At 46.0% G+C, this 23905-nt stretch overlaps 1 protein-coding gene across 6 annotated transcripts in view; it reads right to left on the minus strand.

Annotated features, from left to right (window-relative positions):
* Positions 1-23905, minus strand: part of AP3M1 (adaptor related protein complex 3 subunit mu 1) — a 119794-nt gene that overhangs the window by 39349 nt on the left and 56540 nt on the right. For all 6 annotated transcript variants that reach the window (XM_085608723.1, XM_085608722.1, XM_085608724.1 and 3 more), the window contains exon 6: positions 2789-2922. In XM_085608723.1, the coding sequence (XP_085464849.1) occupies positions 2789-2922 (134 nt within the window). The remainder of the gene's footprint in view (positions 1-2788; positions 2923-23905) is intronic.

Raw genomic sequence — 23905 nt, forward strand, 5'->3', positions numbered from 1 at the left:
GTTTAAATTGTGATCATGGGGAGGAGCAAAGAGCTTGGAGGCTTGTGATCTGCTATGGTCATGGAGAGAAGCGGTGTGAGATCGGTTACGAACATGCATGAAAAATGAACAGGTATGATGGAGAGATTAAAACGTGGGCAGGGTACAGTGTAAAGGTTGAAGTGCTTTAGGTTGGGGTTCATTTTCAGTCAGCTATTGGAAGAGGCATAGATACGCATAGGGGTCAAATAATTTAAGCAGTTAGTACTGAGTGGTGAAGTTTTTATGCAGCACCGCGGTCAGAATGGCAGGTTTTACAACGAGGAAGGATGTGGGGGAGGTCACTGCGGGCAGTAAAAACTTGATGAGGTTGTGACACTAGGGAGGTAAATTTTTTGTTTCAGTGAACTTTCACGAGTTAGAGGGGTTTTTCTTTATTTCATAGTTTTTTATTTATAGTATGTTGTTAAATGTTAGATTGCTCATTAATAGACCATTCAGTGATAGCAAACATTTGTGTATGAATATTGTGGTATTAGATCATGGACTAACAGAGGTTTATTTTAATCTTAACAGCTACCCCTGACAAAGGGCTATAATATAAGCCCGAAATGCATTGGGACATTTTATATCTATAGCTGCTTTATATGAATTTCAAGTCCCTCGTGTTTTGGTAAGAGGCCCGGATCGGCACAACCGCCTCATTTGAAAAAATAGGGACCTTGAACAGTCTTATTGTGAATCACCAAGAGAAATGTGACAAATTCTTTGATTACATGGAATAAAAAACAAGTTTGGATTGCATCAAGTTCACAGAGTTTGATTTTGAGCTGTGCGATGGAAAGCAGGACAGTGATTCTGCAACGTTTTTTTTTTTTTTTTTTGAGTGAACAAACACCACGAGGCGGTCCCCCTGGCGATACTGACCTGAGATCCGGCGACCCCTGACCTGCCTCAAGACTATGCCTGCAGCCTCAATCCAGGAGACTCCCCTACCGCAACCAGAGCGGGTAAGAAAATCCGACGTCCAAAGGCACCCCTGCACCCGTCGCCCCACGACCTTGTGTGCCCAACCCAGTGGTGCCTAACCATCCCTCTACACCCCAACTTACCCTTCGAAGTGGTGGTCACTCTGGAAAATCTTCTTCCCAGAACCTGCAGTGCTTCTTTGTCCCGGAGAATCTCCATTGAATTCAACAGGGCACCCGACCTCAAAACTGCACCCTGTACCCAGCTGCCCTAGCACCGCTGATGGTGTCCTTTTGGTGCTAACTTGGTCCCCAAAGTGCCCTGAGCTTAACCCTAGGAGCTTTGCTCCCACAACCTTGTGGCCTGCTTGCCAGCAGCCACCAACCGGCGTCCCCCTATCCCCCATAGGATAACATTGGGCCTCAACACTCTGCACCTGGCCGCCCGAGTGCCGCTGAAGGTGCAACAACAGTGCATCACTGCCCCTGGGAGACCCCAGTCTAACCCCAGAACCCTAACTCAAAAGACCGATTACTTACCTTGAAACCGATAACTCATTTCTCCTCATAGGATAACATTGACACTTTTTCTCAAAGTTTCTAAGTGTCGACTTTTGAAAACTGCAAATATTGCTTAAAAGTCAGCCGATTAACCAAAACGCATTTTCTCAACTGTTTTCAGGAAATGTCCCAGTGCTGAATACAGGATCCAGCACTGAGTAAGAAAAAGTAACAATACCATAACTTACCTGCTAAGTGAATTTCCTCCCATAGGATAAGATTGGTGAAGAGACAAAGCCCAGGATAATATACTGGGATATAGTCTAACCTGATTGACACATAAGTTACTTGTATACATATTAATATTTGTAATATATGAATTTATACCTATTCCCCAGCTAAGTAGCTGTGTTGAAGTTCCCCACCTCCCCCCTACACTTTGTGATACACCTTCCCCATCCCCATATGTAACTTCATCTGCCCTTATTCTCTGAAGTGTTACAGTTCTGGATAAGCATATTGAGGATATTTCAATGCAAACAAGATGTTCTACCATAAAACCTGAGACTTTAATGCTTAAAAAAATGTAATGTTTTAATGTTATACAGCTCATTTGATTATCATTATGGTATGTTTCTTAAATATGGAACTTGTGAGACAACACATAGATCATAAATTGTTAAAAGCAACTAAAAGATTACAATAACAAAAAGATGCTGACATAATGGAGAATATGATGATGAGGAATGGCCAAGAATATAGTCTGCATCTCAGCAAGACACAATAGTGAACCTAAACCCCTTATATTTTACTGAAGCTTCTTTAATGGTGTTCCACAAAATGTTGTGCTTCTGGGTATTCTCAGTTCAGATGGCATTTTCTTATACAGGAAAGCAACTGCAGATACTAAACGCAAAATGTAAACTGACCACCAAGAGAATGTCAGGGGTACTACTGAAAATGGACTACAACCTGCATATGATAATGACAATTAGTCCATTGGACAAGTTACATTGAGGGGTATTCAAATAACCTGTGTAATAATAAATGTAGCAGTGACAGAGTTGGTGATAGAAATCTTATACAATTTTACACATCAGCGATGCACAGACTGTGGTGCACACTAGCTTTTAGGACAACTATAGCCCTGTATTAATCCCATCAGGGGAAAGAGCTTTGTTTTAACGTGGTGCACAATTACAACTCCTTATGGGTTTGCTGGAACAATATAAGCTGTACGCACATTTTCATTTGAAAGTAATGCACAACTTGACTCACACAACTAAGTGTGGTCGCAAGCCCCTACCAAAGCGGTCAATGCAGTCCATAGTGCTACTTACTTTTGAGCACTGACGCGATACGACATCAACCGGAAATTGCCATCAGGAGGGATGAAGGAGAGCACACGTTCAGACTCCCATCTCTTAAATCGGACACAGGGGTGGAAGCTGACGTCATCCAAGAGCCGTGGGTTCTGCAACAGATATCAAAAAAGTGATACTGTGCTAAGGGGCACAAGCTTCCAGTTACATTATTACTCAAATTGCCATCTGAGCTGCCTGTATGGACACTAGGAAAGCTAACAAAAGTCAGAAGTGAAAACTTGCTCACTGAACATGGTAAGCTAGGGACAGCATATACTGTGTTGAAGGTCTAATACTCGAAGCATGCAGCACAGCATGGTTTGCCTTTTTTTGTTTTGTTGTTTTAACAGAGTTTTATATAGCGCGAACTTGACCCGAATCAGGTATCAGAGCGCTTTACATAGCACCAATTGCATTACAAAGGACACATTCATTTTTGTTAGGCACGGGGAGATTAAGTGATTTGCCCAGAATCACAGGATGTTCAGCGTCATTGCAGAGATTCAAACCCAGTTCCCCAGATTCGAGGTCGACCACCCTAGCCATTAGGCCAACTCCTCTCGAACATTGATGCAGCACTAAGGCCCTGTGGTGCACCCACAAAGACCTTGGAAAATCAAATGTTTTATTTTAGTATATTATGTTGAATCACTCATTAATTTACCTGAAGAAACATATTTGAAGCATTTGTAAAAATGAAGGGACTGGGACATAAGAAAAAGTATTTAACATGCATTATTATATATAAGGAAAGTATTCCATGAGGAGAAGGAAAATAAAAAAATATCTTTGGTGGTTAATGATTGTTTGCCTTCAATAGTACTATGTGCCTATTGGTAAGGGGCATAATATTGTGTTTCAGGGTACATCAAGAAAATGTACTGTGATCTGCAGAACTGTCCAGGCACCTTTGTTACGTGAGGCACAGAACAGCTCCTGGGAAAGCTTTTGATAATAGATCACTTGGGCTGCTAGTAAAGGTACTAACCTAATGATTCTGCATGCTCTTACTAACAAAGACTTTGTTTATTTTATCATCATTAGGCTTTTACATATCATATATGATAAAGTAGGACTACAAAACAGGTAGTCAAAATGTAGTGTTAAGACTGGGGAACAAGAGCAATGTGGCAAGACAGACCCAAAAGTCAGTTTCTTTGCAATATGAACTATCAGTGAGATAGCAACATGGCACAGATTTAATTATTCACAGGCACCCAAATCTCTGCATAAAACTAAATACATGCAATGGTGGCAAAAGGAACTACATGCAGGCTGTCCAATGCTTAATACAGTGTTTAAAAACAGTTTATTTACGGTATTCAAGGCGGCACAAATAGTGCATCAATGCTGGCTGGTGGGGGTAGGGTAACAGATGACCAAAAGCGGTGAGATTTTAGCTTCCTTTTCACTACAGGTTAATTCTACTTCGGAAAAAATTTTAAAAAAAAAAATTGAGGGAGAGCTAAAGTGAAGATCTGATCTTTAAAAAGGGTAAGATGGAATTTGCGTATTGCTAATAACTTTGGCCTAACGGAGGAGGAGGCCTAACGGCTAGGGGGCTCGACCTCGGACCTGGGGAACTGGGTTCGAGTCTCGGTAATGACGCTGAACATCCTGTGATTCTGGCCAAATCACTTAATCTCCCCATGCCTAACAAAAAAAAAAATGAATGTGTGTCCTCATGTAACGTAACTGGTGCTATGTAAAGCGCTTTGATACCTGATTGGATTCGGGTCAAGTTCGCAGTATATAAAACTTTATGGAGCTGTCTTATATTAATATCAGAATACGTATAAGTTTCTCGATAGGCATGACTTTGTAGGTGGCAATATCTATCAAAAATTGAGAAGGACTGGGAGCTAGGTTAGAAAGAGCTCCTGTACACAGGCTCCCGAGTGGGACTGTGGATCAGCAAGGTGTACAGTTCCTAACTGGACGTGTGGGGAAGGGGAAAGGGAGGTCTTTCTTCGTGATGCCCTCACACACCCCGGAAGATGTCATACTTCATCATTGGGCCTTGCTCCTCGTCGGGCCGGCGCTGCAATGCTTGACGGGCTCCCGTAAACGGAGCGCTTTGTCGAAGATCTTTTGAACAAGCCGTAGGGTGCGTGCGGGTGTGAGGGCTGGGTAGCACACAGGTAAGCGAGATAAAAAAAGGTCAGGCTCAGGCCTACTCTGGTCAAGTTTATTGGTTTAGGTAGCTTGAGCCTTATTAAGAGACGGTGTGTGGGCCCTTATGTGGATCTGATGTTCCTCAAGGGATGCTAAGGTGCAAATAGGTCAATATGTTTTGTGCCTCTTAAGCCCCTAACGGGTCTAATGGCACTTAATCAGGACCAAAAAACTAAAATGTGAGTGGTGCACTACCGTCTGGTTCTTCTACATATGTGGCTAGTAACCAGATCTGGCAGGGAATACCCTAGTAGACTTGTACTGGGGTGATAAGCAGACCTGGATAGAAAGGGGAGAAAGGGGAAATGAATGAGACAACCAAGTGATAATTAAAAACAAGCTTATAAACTAGGAGAGCAACAAAGACTACAAGCATATGGTTAAAATTGCAGTCGGATATGAAAAGGGCACTATGGTGGGTTATAGTGCGTTAGTTATGAAGCACAGTGCCCGATAGGTGGAGTGTGGGCGCTCATAGAATATTGTGTATTCTAGGAACGCTGGCAAATAAACAACAATAGGCATGTGGCCCTGGTCAGCAAGTACGAGAGGTAAACCGTGTTGCCCTCGTAGGGGTGAAAAAAAACTGTAGAGGCCCACGGTGGTACACACAGTGACGTGCTGGGTCATGCTAGCGGTTGCCGACCGGTGATGGCATAAGTGAGCATATGGGAGTCAAGGTCACCCGTCAGAACTAATGGTGGACATGACATGCGTCAGTGCTGGAGTCTCGGAGATGCCAAGACCGTCGTGCTACAGGGCCGTGATGCGCTTCTTGGCCAGATTGTGCATATTGAGTCACTGGTTAATGCCAATAGGTGCGCGTTTGGTTCGACATAGCGAAGTGATCTGGTAGCGGCATGGCGTGGACTAATATAGAGCGGCAACGTTACCAGGTAGTGTAAGCCATTGACGCCGTGGTTAGTGCTACCAAAGCATACATTAAATGAGTGCACGTAGCCGGCTATAGAGTAGAAGCTGGAGCATGCACCGGTTCGGTTATCTAAGATAGTTGTCGCCAAGTGCTCAAGTGACTACCAGAAAACGCGCCTGGAGGTAGACAGACCTAAGTGCCCTGCCTAGGACTTGTTAAGAAAACATTGTAGCGACGTACTGGCTAGCGTGCACGTGGTATCGTTATGTCGGCTAAAAGAAACAACTCGCGCCAAAGTAGCCATGAGAAAGGTCAAGGCAAAAAAAAAATAATAACTAAGGCGCCAATACTGGTATGCAAACAACATTACTGTAGGTACTCGCTCCTAGATTCCAAGCCTAGGGCCGACGGGGGAGGCAGAGCACGTCGTTGCTCTGTAGCTGCAGGAAATAATGGGTGTCGGTGCCCTATTGTGTCAGAGGTCTTACGCTTACCAGAAAGGCTGGACCCTCCATATCTCCAAATACTTAAAGTGGGATGCTGGCAACTTGCTGTTCTCCTTCCCTGTGCTCCGGGCCCCAAGTCTACTAGGGTATTCCCTGCCAGATCTGGTTACTAGCCACCAATTTGGCAGAACCAGACGGTAGTGCATTAGGGGCTTAAGAGGTACGAAACGTGTTGACCTATTTGCACCTTAGCAGCCCTTGAGGAACATCTGATCCTCGTAAGGGTCCACACACAGTCTTTTAAGAAGGCTCGAGCTACCTAAACCAATAAACTTGACCAGAGTAGGACTGCTCCTGACCTTTTTAGGTCTCGCCTAGCTATTGCGTAGCAATCGCTATGCGAGACTCTAGTAAGGGGCTCCCAAAAGTGCTCCCAAAAGTGGATTGCATGGCGAGCACGCGCACAATCACGTGCATCGTGCCGCCATGCAATCCACTTTTGGGAAGCGCTTCAGCCCACTGGCGCGTGCACCTACTTCAAAGGGTCCGCTCCCCTGCCCCTTGCCGCTTCAAAGCCCGCGTTTAGCGAGATTAAAGTGACACTTCAATCTGGGCGCGAGACTGACGTACAGCAGCGCACGGGGAGCTCGAGCCCACGGGAAGACACACGCTACTTTTGTCTTCCTTGTTTGTTTAGACAGTTATACAGACGCTGGCTTTTCACTGACGAGACCACTCGATTGTCCTGGATTTCAAACACATGTCCCTTTTATTAGTCCCTTCCGGTTCATTTTGGGTAGGGGTGGCCTACAGTTTATTTCAACGAGCCTTTCGAAGTTTTAGAGCTGTTCTCTCATTCGAGTATTTTCACCGGTTCCAGCACCCTTTCACCAAGATCACTTATGGCTGTTCTTCTTCACGTTGTATGTCTGCAGAGCGCTCCTGCGTCTCATCAAGGGCAGAAAGCGCTACCTAAATGCTAAGCTAATACAATACACCGCACTCTCTTCCCACACAGCTGCTGCTCGCTACTCTCGTGGTGACGCGGTTTTCGCTTACTTATTTGTTGTGGAGAATCTAAATGATATAGCTCAATTCGTACTCATAGGGGTGGTTAGTCACTACAACTTCCAAAATTCATTCAGGTGTTAAATGAAGACTTACGTGGAACATGGTATCCCGGGTGTCGTTTTTTGTATTACCTGCAGTTAAAATGTCTCATTCTTTTCTGGTGGCATGTACACGTTCCATTGTCGAGATTGCCACAATGGGTTAGGTTTTTGGCAACTCTCATATCAAGATTGGGGGACTTAACGTGGGTACTTGATGTAGATGCACAGCTGCTCAAGTGGCTGCTTGTCATGTGTACCGCTTTCATCCAGCCATGACTATTTAGTGAACAGCACTTTGCATTCTGGGACTTGTAGTTTATATTTTACAAGCTTGGGCCTTTGCTTTAAGAGGCACAGCATGTAATATGCTGTTGCCTGTCTAAGATGTATAAAATGGCATGCAGCCCCTTTTGCCTTTGTGGACCTTATGCCCTTGCAACCTGGGCAATAAATACACTCTTGACGTGCCCGACACCCTCGTTCTTATGATGAAATAAGTGTATGTTGGAAGGCGGTTAGGAAAGAAACATTCCCACAGCGCCCTCTCATTTTCATCCTATCTCTTTGTTTCCTGTTCTGCTTCTTGCCTTGGGCTATCGGAGATTTTGACAGATCCAAGGTGTCTGCTTGGATTGTTTGCTTCTGTTAGACTTTCCTGGAAGCGCGCGCTGGGTACCAGGCCTGTTCCTGTTTTTGATGCCGCGCCGCGTGCTTTTACTTCTGGTAATATCGTTCCGCCGATTGAGGCGAGAGTGCTTCTCTCGATGGAGGTCGCTCGCAGGCCTGTCTCATGTGACAGGGCGCAGGCTGGGCATAGTGAGAGGAAAGCAAACATTACATCTATCACTCTCTGCCGGTTCACTGCCAAGGGTGGCTTTCAAACGCCTGCCACACACACAACCACAACCACACACACACCACACACACACAACCAGCCACACACACAACCACACACGCAACCCCCCACACACACACACACACACACACACACACAACCCCACACACACACACACACCACACACATACCCACAACCACACATCCACACACATACCCACAACCACACACATACCCACAACCACACCCAACCACACACATACCCACAACCACACCCAACCACAACTACCCACACACAACCACACACACACAACCACACACAACCACACACACATAACCACACACACACAACCACACACACATAACCACACACACATAACCACACACACAACCACCCGCACAACCACCCGCACGCCCACAACCGCACACACAACCGCACACACAACCGCACACATACACAAACACACAACCACACACACACAACCACACATTGGCATAGCCAATAAGTCTCGCCTTTGGGACCTTATAAGTGTTTAGCCACACAACAGTTGATGTGGTTGCACCAAGGATATTGTGCTGCATAACTAAATACTTATAAGGTCCCAAAAGCGAGACCTATTGGCTATCCCAATGCTTGTTTATCTTACCTACCTGTGCACTACCCAGCCCTCACACCCGCACGCACCCTATGGCTTCTTCAAAAGATCTCCGACAAAGAGCCCCGTTTACGGGAGCCCGTCAGGCATTGCAGCGCCGGCCCGACGAAGAGCAAGGCCCAATGATGAAGCATGACATCCTCCGGGGTGTGTGAGGGCATCACGAAGAAAGACCTCCCTTTCCCCTTCCCCACACGTTCAGTTAGGAACTGTACTCTTTGTAGGTGGCAAGACAGTGAATCAAGTAGATATAGTTTCAATATATGAAACCAGTCAAGGAGATGCATCATGTACTACTTTTAGAACTTAAAGTAAAGATTCTTGAATAATCATGAACAAGGAAACATTATTTATGCTGAAGTTGATAAATATCGGAGAGGCCAATCTGAAAGGTTTGAAGAAAGACAGGGGGCTTGAATTTACTTACATACATGTTCTAATGTCTTCAGTGGGTGTATCCCTGTGTGCACCAAGAACAAAACAGCTTATTGATAGCAGGGCACTTTTCTTCAAGGCCTATTAGCACTAACTCTACCTTGATTTCCATTAGGAAGAGCTTTTTGGTAGAAAACTCTTCTGAGTGTTAGCATTTAGAAATGTACTGCATGTCATTGATACTCCGAATAATTGAGAATGGTGCTAAGTAATCTGCATAATGAGCTACTTGGGGATCACCGATTCCAAATTACTGTGCCTAGAGAATACAAGCATGCATGAACAGGATGGGAATGAGGTTTGATCATTGCAGTTCCATCTGGTCAGAGAACGTGGTACCTTTATCAGAGCTCTTCTTTCCATTTCACCTAAAATCTACTGAAATTCTTTGAGATCTGAAGGAGAATAGTGTGGTTACAGTGTCAAATGTGCAAAAACAACAATTGATGGACAGAATGCACAATAATGTCATGTCATACATTCACCCCAGTACAGAGATCTGGACCTAAATCCATTGTTTTTTTGCTCGCCATTCCAGTTTGAACCCAGCCATAAGCAAATCCGTCTTGACCCTGTGCCCAATGGGAACAGTCCAGCCCGAACTGCCAGGTCAGGTCCTCCCTGGACTGGAAACAAGCATCCTAGGACTGGTTTCAGGGTTTCCCCCCTCATCAGCCAGGATAGCTTGATTCCAGTGGCATGGAGAGCACAGGACCCACGTCTGGGCATACCCGTCCCACTTGGGGTGACAAATGCAAAAACAACAATTGATGGACAGAATGCAGGGCAATGTCATAAATTCACCCCAGTACAGAGATCTAGGCCTAAATCCATCGTCAACTGTGACAGAAAGATCAAGGGGTATGAGAGAGGTCAGGGACAGGAAGTGTGGGGTAATGGTGGATGAAATTTTTAATTTTGCTCTTGAAGTTTGTTGAAGTGGTTTAACTTTACACCTGTTTGTAAAGTTAACTAACTTTGCTTGAAGCAAAGGTTTCCTGCATAAAACAAAATTTTGCAACATTGTTGGGGCTAAATGTGGGATGTTTTAAGTTTCTTCCACTATGCTGGTTTGTATAAAAAAAAAAAAAAAACACACACAAATGTTGTGTTATGAATATTTTTAGAGTACTGTGATCTATATGAGAGAATATCCACAACAGTGAAGATTGGTAAAGTAAAATTAGAATCTCATTTATTTATTAAAAAGCAAGGTATCTATTTTTTTCCGAAAGACAAATAAGGAAGGAGTAAGCACGTCTCTGTCGGGAAGTTGTTTCAGATCCTAGCTGCTGCACAGGGGGGACACCCTATACTCGAAGGAGACAGATTAGGGTCTACGGACTTGTTTATTTAAGGTATTTGTTAAGCACACTTCCACTGAAGGCACCACAGAGCTGGGAATTTGAAAAATGGATGATCTTAAATAGAGAGGGATTCTTCAAAAGGGGTGCACCAAGTCTTTATTGCTGTCCAGAATTTTTATAGGATGGACATAATGTGTAGATCTACAGAGAGTATGTTCCTTGGGGAACCAATGCTTGCAAAGTAGGAAGAATATGGATTGTCTCAACAAACCTCTGAAGTCGGTAGTATTTTTAAGTAATTTTGAGCAAAACATTAAGGGTAAGAAATTAGAAAAATATTTGCAAAAGAAGGTTATTATGGTGGTTTTATTTTTTTTTTTAAAGAGAAAAAAAAAAGAGCGCCACAATTGCAGTGTTCTAGTCACTCGGTACAGAACCAATAGTTAAAGAGGAATTTATAATATCTCTAACAACTGTTCTCTCAATCATTAAGATTGTCTTATGGATGTAATCAGGAATATCTTCAGAAGATCCAGAGGTTCAGCAACTTTGGACCAGCTGATTTAAATCGGTCAACAGTTGGCAGGATGACAGTAAAGCTTCAATTTCAAGAATATCAAGCATTCTCTGAAAAATCTCAAATGACAACTTTTCAGATATTTAAAGCATCTACAATATTGTTGATCCTAGAAATAAAGTAACCAGTAAATGGACTGCATCTATACATAGAACTAGATGGACCTGTTGGGAGTGTGGGTTCACTCCAACTTCTTTGATAAAAGCAAAGATCATGCCATAATTATTTAAAGATCCCCTTGGCATGGTCTGGTGCTTTGCTATTCTTCTCTGGGCAGCATCAGCTTTTAGAAGCTGCTGTTCAGATGAGCGCAGGATACATTTAAGTTAATGTAGCTGTAATTATGCGGACATAAAAGTGGGTCCGATATTGTGAACTGCTGAGAGTTCCATTACCAAGGCTTTGTAAAGTATCCTTTTCTGAAGCCAATGAAGAGATCTGTGATTACGTGGGAAATTATCACGGCATCAAGAACCAGTAAAAAGCCTGGTTGTATCATCTTGCACCAACTGCAGTCATTTCCTGGGGTGTCTCGGAGAGACAGATAGAATTGCCATAGTGAAGCAGGGATTTTACAAATGCATTGACTAAAGGAATGTGATGTTGGGCATCAACGAAGGGTCAGATCTTCTTCAGGAATTTAACGTGCCAGAAACAGGCTGTGGTAAGTTTCTATGCCTGGTGTAGGAGGCTGGCTTAGTATATGGTGCACACTAATTTAAGTGAAGCACCCTGCACTAATCCAGACAACCCCTAGGGTGGCTTCAGTGATCTTAGAGAACCACAGAAAGCTCTCCAAGTGGTAGCTGCGGAGAGCAGTCTTCAGGCTTAGTCCAGAAGGAGAGTAAAGCAGCTTGTTTTGCCAGTACTAATCATATAGTGTAGGTTAAGTGAAAAATAGACACACAGAGTAGTTATAAAAATATGTATTATAAACACTCACTAACACGTTACAATATCTCCTACCTGAAGATATAATCACAATACACACAATACTTCAACAATAGACAGGTAAGTAGCACATATACATAGTGGTCTCCAGGGGGAGATCAAACCATATACTAATAAAGTGGAATGTGATCCACGACCAAAGTCGAGACTGGACCCAGAAGACATAAAAGAGCCGAGGACCCAAGGAACCACCAACGCTAAGTACCCAGGAACCCCACAGAGGCCATGTGTAGAGTAGAAACACAACCATGTGTGCAATACAAGTCAATGGGGAAGTCGCAGTTGCAGTTTTCAAGAAGAAGGACCCTTCCCAGAGGACGATGGAAGGTTGGAGAGTCACCCCACCCGTGGATACCCGAGGAGACAGAATGCCTACACCAGGAAAACCGGGTACATAGGTGTGAAGTGACGTCGGAAACCGCCGTAGACCACAATGAAGGACTTCAGTGAAGATGCCGCTGGCAAAGAAGGTAAAAGAGTCTGGTGGAATTCAAGGGTGGATTCTTGTTGAGAAGTACCTGCAAGCAGAGGGACTGAGTCGATGACACTCGGGAGTGACCAGGAGGCATGAAAACCAATGACCACCGATGACGGAAGATGCAGGAGAGTTGCTGTGCCCTTGTCGCTGCAGCTGTGAGGACCAGGCAACGCTGTGGAAGACCAGGAACAGTTCACAAGCTGTCCCACGTCGAGAGACGGGGAAGTTGGTGTCTGGCGCTGTGAGAAAGTGGCTCTGTATATACTGTTCCTTAATAGGTACAGGGTGTACAGAGTCCACAGACCCCAAGGGTTTAACAGAGGTTAAAGTTAGATATAACCTTACTCTCCAAAGTGGTAGCCTGGTCGAGCAGTAAGGCAGTATCAGAGGACAGTGTAAAGCATTTGTTGTACACACTCAGTCAGCAAATAGTTCCACACACTCAATAACTGAACTCTAGGCCAATGGTTTGTATATAAAAAAATACAGGCTTGTTTTATTTTAGCACCAACACTTGGAATTAAAATATACTTTCTCGACAGGAGATGTTTCATAAAAATACTTTTGTATATGCAAAAGACTTTTTAGTAAACAGTTACAAGTAGTTGCAGTAGGCAACTCTATTTCTAAACACAATACATTGAGCTCAATGATAAATTCAAGTTATATGCATCAGATTACTTTTTAGATTACTTTTGTAATTCCAGGACTGGATCCTAGATTCAGCCCTGGGTCAGTTCTCAGAATCAGTTGATGAAAGTCGACTTTGGTACTGTAATGATTTTTAACTAATATTTATCTATTTTAAAAGTTGACACTTAGAAAATATTTCAGAACAAACAATCAATGATTCCCTATGGAAGAAAATTCAGGTTATAGGTACAGTAGGTTATCGTTACTTTTGTAATCCAGTACTGGGTGCCTAGACTCAGTACTGGGACCTTTAGCCAAAACAGGTAAGTAATTACGTTTTCAGATGTTATACGATTTTTGAAGAATATTTAGAAATTGCAGAAATCAACACTTAGAAGACATTTCACAGAAAAACAGTCAATGGTTTCCTATGGAAGAAAAATGAGTTAACGGTAAGTATAGTTGTGGGTACTTTTCAGAGTCAGTGCTGGGCACCAAGATCCAGCACTGGGAGCTCACCTAAGAGCAGGTGAGTAAATTCGTTTTTGTCACTCGGCTGATTTTTGGTGAATATTTGAAGATTATAAAAGTCCACACTTAGAAGAAATTTCAGGAAAAAGCCAGTCAATGTTACCCTATGAGGAAAATAGAGTTGCGGTTTAAGGGTAAGTACTCGACTGGCAGAGTTGAAGCTCTGGGCACAGACTCAGGGGTCTCCCAGGGTCAGGTAGGTACAGTTGGTTCACCCTCAGCGACTCTAGGGCGGCCGGGTGCAGAGAGAGTTAGGCCCAATGTTATCCTATGAGGGATAGGGGGGCCTTGTTTGGTGGCTGCTGACGGGCAAGCCACGCGGCTGTGGGAGCTGGGCTCCTGGTCACTTACTCAGGGCAAGTGGGGAAGTAGGAAGGAATAGAGTTTTCACTGCCAGGGCCACTCTGGCGGCTGGGTGCAGAGTGCTTTTGAGCCTTCGGGCGCTCAATGGAAGTCAATGGGAAATCTCCGGTTAGGAAAAAGACTGCAAGCTCGGGGACGAGGACTCTTCAGGTGCCACCACCACTTCGAGAGGTAAGTTGGGTAGTTGGAGGATAGGTAGGTACCCCGGGATTGGACACAGAGGGCCGTGGGGCGCCGGGTGCAGGGGTGCCTTTTGGTGTCGGAAAATCATACCCTCTGTTGATCGCGGTTGGGGTGGCACACTGTTCTGAGGCTGCAGGCTTCTTCAGGATTGTCGAGGGGGGTCCTTGGGTGCCGGACTCGGGGTCACAGTTGCCGTGGGGTCGTCCTCGTGGGTTTAGTTCACTCCGGCACCGGTCAGGCTTGGTTAGTGCAGAGTGGGCTGGGATCGCGGTTCCGGGCTGCTGCCAGGGGTGAAAGGTAGGTTCTGAGTAGAGCCTCTACTCATGGGAGTCCCAGGGAATCAGAGTTCAAAGGTAGCCAGGTCCTCCGGGGTTTCTGAGGTTGCTGGCCACAAGAGATGCCGCGCTGGAGCAGGAGCAGGTTCGAGGGTCGACAGGCCGGTAGGGCTGGGGTCAAAGCAGTTGGTGTCTTCCTCTTTTTAGCAGCTGCAGGGCAGGTCTTTGTTCTTCTTGCTCTTCTTGTAGTTTCGAATCTGGGATCTGGGGAAGGAAGGTTCAGGGTGCCCCTAAATACTAGATTTAGGGGCGTTACAGGTAGGTGAAGGGCAGGGGCCAATGGGTCCCTGTCCTGGGGTGGGTACACCCCCTATCCTGCCTCTCTCCTGTGGGAGGGGGGCAGGAGCCTAGTCCTGATTGGGCAGGGCTTCCCATCTTCAAGATGGCGAGAGCCCGGAGATGTGCTTCACCTCGCCTCCCCCACCTGAGGGGTGGGGTTGGCAGGCTGGCACATCTCCTGTCCTTATTTGGGGTTTCCGGCCAAGCTTCCCGCCAGAGTGGGGGGTTGAAGTGGCCTGGGGAAGCTCACAGAGGCGGAATGCCTTTGAAGCTTCCCCCTGCCCATCCTGGGGGAGGAGATTTAGCACCTCGCCCAGGATGTGCATTGTTGCAGGCCCAGGAGAGCAGGGGCTCTCCTACCCAGGGGTCCAGCAACAAGTCTGCTGTGTGGCAGCCTAGGCAGCCTCAGAACAGACGTGGATCGTAGGTTTAGGATTCAGGGGGCCTCTCTAAGATGCCCTCTGTGGTGCTTTGTACATTAAATCACACACTGGCATCAGTGTGGATTTAATGTGCTGAGCAGTTTGATACCAAACTTCTCAGTCTTCAGTGCTGCCATTATGGTGCTGAGGGGTTCGTGTTTGACAAGCTCCCAGACCCATATTCTCTTAGCTGGCAGCACTGCACTTGCAGGACCCAGGAATGGACCTGGGTACTGTAGGGGCACAGGGCTCCTGTCTCTGTGTCCACACCACTGGCATAGGTCACCCAGCTAGAGGGGTGGCTGATAAATGCCAGGGCAGTGTAGGTTGTGGGCATGGCACACAGGTATGTGTGCCATGTCGACTCTCTGTTTGGTCTTGTATCCAGACACTCAGCCTGCAAGAGCAGTGTGTGTGTGTTAGGGTACAGGGCCTCTAAGGGTGGCACAATGAGTGCTGCAGCCCTTAGAGGCCTTCCCTGGTCACAAGGCCCTGGGTACCTAGGGTACCATTTACCAGGGGCTGACATGTGGCCAGGGTTTGCCAATTTGGGTTTTGGCTGTTAGGCAGTTTTTAGGGAAGGAACACAGGCCCTGGGCACCTGATTGGCAGGAGCCCAGGGCACAACAAGGAAAAGTGCATCAGCTATTAGGCAAAAAAGGGGGGGGTTACTGCAACAGAAACCCACTTTCTTACAGGCGCAACAAGCCTTGGCAGCAGCAACAGATGAGGAAAGCGAAGAAGGTGCAGTGTCTGGACCAGCAAGGTTCAAGGGACTCACTAAGTGCAGGAAAGTCAGAGCAGGCGCTGAGCAAGCTGGGGATCCCACTGCAGCCAAAGAAGACCCTCAAGAGGACCCACAGGCAGAAGGCACAGGAGTCGCAAGAGGACCTCAAACAGCTCACCAAGAATGCAGGCCCACGGTGCAGAGGATGAGGTGAAGACGAAGGCCTTGGTAGCAAGGGATGCTGGAGGATGGAGCTTCTTGGAGCCCGAAGATCTCTGTAGAAGAGAGTCAACAAGTCTTGCCAAGGGAAAGTCAACGCGGTGCACAGGGGTACTGCTCCAGGGTGTCCGACAAGGGATACTGACCTCAAACTTGCTAAGAATACAGTGCAGACCTTGAGGAATTGCAGAACCACCACCTGTGTCACTGAGCCTCTCAGAGTCCGTGGGACGTCAAGAGCAGCAGACCGGTCAGATTGGTTGCGGTGCCTGCAGATGCAGGAGAGTGACTCCTTCACTCCAAGGCAGATTCCTTCGGGTGTCTTGGATGTTCACAGGCCTGGAGAAGAACCTGTATGGAGCACAGGCGAAGTCTAACAAAGTCAAAAGTGCCCAGACGGTTGAAGATGAATTGGTTTTGGATCGGACTCTTGTCTCACGACGAATCTGAAGAGAAACCCATAGGTAAGCCCTTAAGTACCCCAGGGAAAGAGTTGGGACGATTCAGGGATCCCTCCAAGAGGATGGACAGAGGGGAGGATACTCCCATGTCCTTTGTCCAGTTTTGTGCGGAAGCCAACCGCTTCCTGAATTGGTTCCAACTGGAGTATGCAAGAAGGGCACCAAATGTGCCCTTCATAGCAGTCTGGTGGAGCTGGCAAGCGCCCCACCCCAGCCCAATACATAAGTCCTGTCTGGAAGGTGGTTACACCTCCCTGTGACAGGAAACCTATTCTACCTTCCCCTGCTCTAGCCTGGCTCAGCAGCAGGAGGGCAGACTCATGTCTGTGGTTGGCAGCAGCACTAGCTGGCTATTAAACCCCAAAAAGCTGGTACAGGGATACAGGGGGGCTCCCAGTACATGGGATCCTACATCCAACACTGGAATTGGTGTTAAGGTAGGATTCCAACATGTTTGTTACCAAACATGACCGGTTTCGGTGGAGCCAATACATAGTCAGACATCTCATAATTGACCTGATGTTCACTATATGTCAAAAATGGCTGACTGCGCTTACAAAGCCGGGAAAATAGACTCCTAGGTTTGAAGGGGGAGTCCTCCTGCTCATGCAGGACACCATCAAATTGTATAACCAAGCACCCTGCCTTCAGGATTGAAAGACCTACCTTAGAGGTGACGTATAGGATTTAAGTGCAGTGACCACAGATATAAGGAAACTTATACCTGTTGTGAGTGGTGCTAGCACCAGCTCACACAGGCTGCAATGGCAGGCATGTAGTCTCAGTTTGAGTGGCCTCTCATGGGTGGCACAATACATGCTGCAGCCCATGGGAAACCCCTGGTTTACCTATGCCCTGGGTACCTTAGTACCATATTCTAGGGACTTGGAAGGGTACACCAGGAGCCAATTAGGAAGGTACGAAAAGTACTAACAAAGTTCAATTTAGGGAGAAAGCACAGTGACTGGGGTCCTGATTAGCAGGATCCCAGTCAGATTAGTCAAAAATACAGAATGACCAACTGGGAAAAGTTCTTGCAGACCACCTGCGGGCTAGCATTCAGGACCTGATCCACCCGGATCAATCTGGTTTTATGCCACACCGGTCCACCCGCCATAATATTCGCCGGGTCCATAATGCCATTGCATTGGCCCCAGAGTTGGGACACACCGCGGCCATTCTTCTTGCCGACATAGATAAGGCCTTTGATTCTCTGAGCTGGGAATATCTATTCCAGCTCTTGGAGGCGATTAATTTGGGCCCATGCTTCATGACATACGTTCGCTTGCTTTATACAGAGCCTGAAACCTCCATACGCATCGCTGGTCTTCGTTCCCCCTTCTTTCCCATTAGCAGCGACACACCGCATGGTTGCCCTTTGTCCCGCTCCTATTGGCCTTGGCGGTGGAACCATTGGTTATCTGGGTTTGCCGTGATCCGGTGCTCCGAGGTTTTGACTGGCCGAGATCGCAACCGGATCGTATTGCATTGTATGCAGACAACGTCTTGTTTTTCATGACGGATCCATGGATCTAGGGCCCAGGTATCTTACAGATCCTCCGTGTCTTTGGCCAGACCACAGGGCTTCATACGAATCCCTCTAAATCGGTGCTCTTCCCAGTTTGTGGGCAACAGGGCAGAGGTACATGGGCATCGCAGTTGAAACATGCTACGGACGGATTCCTATACTTAGGTGTATATACATCTCCCTGCCCCCAAGATTTCAAGGTCGTGCAACATCAATCCATTCCTTGCTGATCTCCGCGACGAGACCTCCATTTGGTCTTCCCTACCTCTATCATTATATGGGCGTTCAGCAATCTTCAAAATGGTTTCTCTCCCCAGAGTGATGTATCGTCTCCAAAACTTTCCACATCATATACCACGGTCCTGGTTTGCGCAAATAAATGCCATACTTAACAAATTCCGATGCGGTGGGGGTGCAGTCAGAGTAGCGCTACAAACCTGCGTGCAATCTACATACTGAGGCGGAATAGCCGCAGCAGACGTGTATTCATATTATGCTGCCTCCCATCTCTTGGTCATCAATGACTGGTGGTATAATTCACCTACAGACCCTGTGTTTGCTCTAGAACACACTGCTATGGCAGGGATCCCCCTCCTTAGACTATTCTATAGTGCACAGAACCTCGTTTTCCTACCGCACGCCAGCAGAACAACAATCCGGCTGTGGCGATATACGGTTCAGCGGATGGGATGGTACCAGCGCTTGCCGCAGGCTACGCCCTTGTGGCATGCTACATACTTACGCCAGGTGACGACACTGCAGGGGTTACGCCAATGGGATCAGATAGGCATCTCCACACTGGGAGACATTATGCGGGGCACCACTCTTCAATCCTTTTCATACCTACAGAAAGATTTCCAGCTCCATAAAACCCAGTTCTACAAGTATCTTCAACTGCGCCATGCTCTTACCCCCTTGCTTCAGCACCTAAAGGACCTCCCCGAATTTCATCCATTGGAAGGACGCCTTCTTATGGGGGATCTAGGTGCGCACAAGATTTGACAGATATATCAGACACTGACAACACACTCAACCACAACTCTTCATAAGACCAGGCAGGCATGGCAAGCTGATATCCCAGAATTAACGGATGACGACTGGGCGGAGTCTATAGCTAGTCCCAGAGGTGCAGCGGTGTCCTCTAGATACCGACTCATTCAATTTAAATATGTTCACCGCGTCTATTATACATGCCTTTGCCTCTGGAAGATGGGAGTCATTACATCCCATCACTGTTTACGTTGCGACAGGGAAGAGGGTTCTTTCTTTCACACTGTATGGAGTTGCGTTGCACTCCAGCCCTTCTGGCGTAGAGTTCTGATTTGCCTTAAGGAGGTGCTGTCCTGGGACATCCCGCTCGACCCTGGGCTGTTCCTCCTTCATAGCACGGATGAAATAGGAGGAAATCGCTACAAGCAACACCTACTCTTCCTTGCTCTCACACTCGCCAAACGGGATATCGCTCAGTCATGGAAGGGAACTTCCCCACCGACAATATGGAAATGGAGAAAAGGGCTAGATGATTGCATGGGTGCCGAAATTGCAGTCTTCCAAGTGAGGGGTTGTCCTCAGAAGCATAGGAAAATTTGGTCCCGATAGATCTCCCCCCCCCCCCCTTTCCTTCGCAAACCCCCTAAACATTAGCTTCCACGGGTGGCTAGTGACCATGTTACATGCCATGGTATACTCTCTTTCAGGCCTTGTATCCATCTTTAAGTACGCTTGCCGGGGTGGGTGGGGTGGTAATGCCTGCGTAAAGTTTTGGTTTACACTTTTGTTACATATGCCAAATGTATCCAATAATTTGTCCCTCCTTGGTAAATTGTCATTATCCTGTTTCAAAATGGTATATATCGGGCGATTGCCCGTATGGTGAAAATTCAATAAAATATGATTTTTTTTTTTTTAAAACAGAATGACACTAGCAAAAATTGGGGGTGACCATGAAAGCAGATCTTACTTTCCTACACCTGGTGTTCTAGAAAGAGGCCTGCATCAATATAGGAGCAGACAACGTGACACAGTGGTGGAGGGCACATGGCCTCAGCCAGGGTGAAAAGATTCCTTTTGTTATTCACTTTCTTGTTATATGGAGCTTTGTCTTTGCCAGATTCACCAATGCCCAGTAAACAACATATCTAAGAATGTTTTGGGCTGTACGATGATGCAAAAAAAGAGACTGAATAGGTAGACTACATGAATATCAGTCGTGAGTCACTGGCATACATGTAAAATTTGACACCCTTTGTGGGCAGCAAACAAGCCAGGGATAACACAGAGATGTCAAACCAGAGAGGAGAAAATACAGACCCCTAGAGACACTGCAGCCAACGTGTCTTGCCTCAGACCTAAACGGTGGGAGAAAAGTAGACTGGGACCGATCAGCCAAGAAAGATTTTAGCCATTTACATGCAAGAGTGTCAATGTTAATTAAACTAGCCAGAAGAATAGTGGCTGAATGTGCTGAAGGCTAAAGACAGATCTAAAAGGACCAGGGCCCTGGCACTACACCCAGAAGTCAAACTAACAGAGCGGAAAGCAAGTTCCCTACTAAGGCCTAGTCAAGAACCTACCTGGAATGGATAAAGGACGTTATTAGTTTCTACAAAAGGTTTTAAGTTGAACAAAGATAACAGTTTCTAGGATTTTTCCGATCTATGGTCACAAGGTGATCAGATAGAAATTATGAGAATCTGGGGCCAGAAAAGGCTTATTAACAATGTTTTCATCACAGCTGATTTCCCTAATTGGGTGCCCTCAAAGATGTTTAGTGAATTGTTGAACAAAGAGGTAAGCTGCTGGGTCAGACCAGAGGTGTTGTAATATTTTGGTATGGCAGATATCAAAAGGACTACTCAACAGCATGGATGTTGAAGTGATGGAAATGACATCAGTTGTAGTGACCTCTCTAAAATGAGTCAATGTACACAGTCTTCTACAACAAGGTGATGGATGGAATACTTTAATTAATCTCAGCCACTGGTAATCGCTTAGGCCACATTCCAATCCATAGCTTTTCACCCACCATGCAACTCTAGACAAAGGTCTGCCATATGCAACTCAATACTAACCGTGCTTTTCATAGGAACAGTGTCCTGAACTGCCAGGCGAGACCCACCCAAGAAGAGACCGAGAGCAATCGCAGACCGGTTTCACCCTGCTTGGAGCTCCTCAGTAGGGTGTAGCTTAAGTCTTGTAGCACAGTGAGCACGAGAGCCACGTCTGGGCACATCAGTCACACTTAGTGCATTAACTAACAAAAGCAAGGTGATGGATGGAATGCTTGAAATAATATCACCCACTGGCACTTGCTGGCATCGCATTCCAGTCCATCGTTTTTCAGCCACTCTGCCACTCTAGACAAAAGCCTGCGTTATGCAAATCAGTACCGACTCTGCTCCTCATGACAGTCTGTCCCGAAATGTCACTGCAAATCGAGCTGCACCCTTACTGGTCAGCCCCAATCAAGGTGAAATCAGCTTGTGTTTGGGTTCCGAAACAGACTGGCTTGGAAACAGAGGCTAGAATGTTCCTACTGGATCAGGACCAAGGCTAGTTTGACTATAGCTAGGTCTAATTTGAGTTGGCATAATGAGCAAAATAACAATAGACAAGTAATTACCAGTGTCTGAGATGAATTCAAGCATTCCATTCATCACTGTTTTGTTTACTTCAGTGTGATGCCGTAAGTGCATCCAAGATGTGGGTCCCAAGCTCACTGTGCCACTGGAACCAAGCTACACGCAACTAATGAGCCCCAATCAGGGTGAAACCGGTCTTGGTTTGCTTATCTTTAAGTTCAGAGGGCTCGGCTTGGCAGTTAGGACTGTGCTCTTCCTATTAGACCAGGGCCAAGGCTGATTTGCATACAGCTAGGTCTAATCAAAAGTGGTCTAGTGAGCAAAATTATGTATTGTGATGTGCCTCCAAGGAAGTATCAGTGGCCGAGATTAATTTAAAAGCATTCCACCCATTTCTGTATTGTTTACTTCAATGTAGACAGTCTAGACACAAGAAAGACCTTGGTGTCAGTTAGACTAGGTTGGGGGGGATATAGCTTGTTCGATCTGCTATCTAACGTTATTTACCTTAGAGATGAAAATCGAAGAGAAGTTATTGCAGAGATCTTGGGTGGGCTGACTTTATCAGGATAGGATAAAGGGAAGAAAAGATCTGGAATCACTCTGAAAAGTTATTTTGGCAAGGTGGTAGCATTGGTAATACATAGAAATAGCTATGTTTTCCTTCCCGAAACGTCGGTTTGTATAAAGTTAAAGGTAAAGCTGGAGCATACTACAATTTTAACACATAACTGTATTTGCCTCTTCGTTTTTCTAACCTGGGTGCCTAAAGCTTTAGCATAGCAAGATCCTGGGGAAACCAAGGATTACCTTTAGAAAATGGATTGTTAATGTGTTTGTGGACCATTATAGGAAGCCTGGATCCAAAAGGGTATGATGAATTACACCTGAAGGTGTGCAAAAGATAGTTGATATCATTCGAATGTTGAGTAACAGGACTGGGTACGAAAAACAGAGGGATTGGGGATGCCAAATGAAAAAGGGACTGCCAGATGAAATTAATGGAATACATGCCCCTGTGGTGAATTAAATGTTGGGGAAGTAAAGATTGCATTGAGGATGCTTTGTAGGGTGACTTTTTATCAAAGTGAGGTCAAACACCTCTACATCTTTTAGAAAACCGTGGGTAGCTCCTATCAGCCAAAAAAAGCTGAAATTGCTTAAAATGAATATGCTACTTACCAGTATGCATCTGTTCTTGGCATGTAGGACTGCTGACATTCATATCTGTGCATAGATCGCCGCCTAGTGTTGGGTCCGGATGTTTGCACGTTGTTGTCCTGGAAGAGTCTTCGAAGTATCCTGGGATAGGTGACTCCTCCCCTGGACTACAGTGCGCATGGGCATCCTCTCCATCCTCAGATTGTTTTTCGCCATTGTGGCAGTGATGGAGTAGATACAGAAAGTGATGACCATGCTTACAGTAATTCTGAGAGCTGCAGCTGCTAGAGGCGCCGGGGAGGAGGGAGGGCGATATGAATGTCAGCAGCCCTACATGCCAAGAACAGATGCATACTGGTAAGTAGCATATTCAGTTCGAGGCATGTGGGCTGCTGAATTCATATCTGTGCATAGAATATATAGCAGTACCCTCTATTAGCGGCGGCTACCAGTGCCAGCTGCAGCGGTCTGAAAAAGAGTTTTGAGAACAGCCTGTCCTACAGCTGCCTGCTGTTTTGATTGCACATCTACACAATAGTGTTTGGTAAATGTATGTGTTGTGGACCAGGTGGCTGCTCTACATATATCATGCAAAGGAATGTTTCCAAGGAAAGCCATGGAGGCCCCTAACTTACGTGTTGAGTGGGCTCGTGGGGGAATCGTTAATGTGCGTTTAGCCTTTTGATAGCAAATTTGAATACATTTAACGATCCATCTGGCTATACCTGCTTTGGAGATGGCGTTACCTTTGTGGTGTGGGGCAAAGGCAACGAAAAGTTGTTTTGTTTTCCTAAAGACTTTAGTCCTGTCGATATAGTACATGA

Source organism: Triturus cristatus, chromosome 1_2 (assembly GCF_964204655.1).
Source record: "Triturus cristatus chromosome 1_2, aTriCri1.1, whole genome shotgun sequence".
In the NCBI taxonomy this organism is placed as follows: Eukaryota; Metazoa; Chordata; class Amphibia; order Caudata; family Salamandridae; genus Triturus; species Triturus cristatus.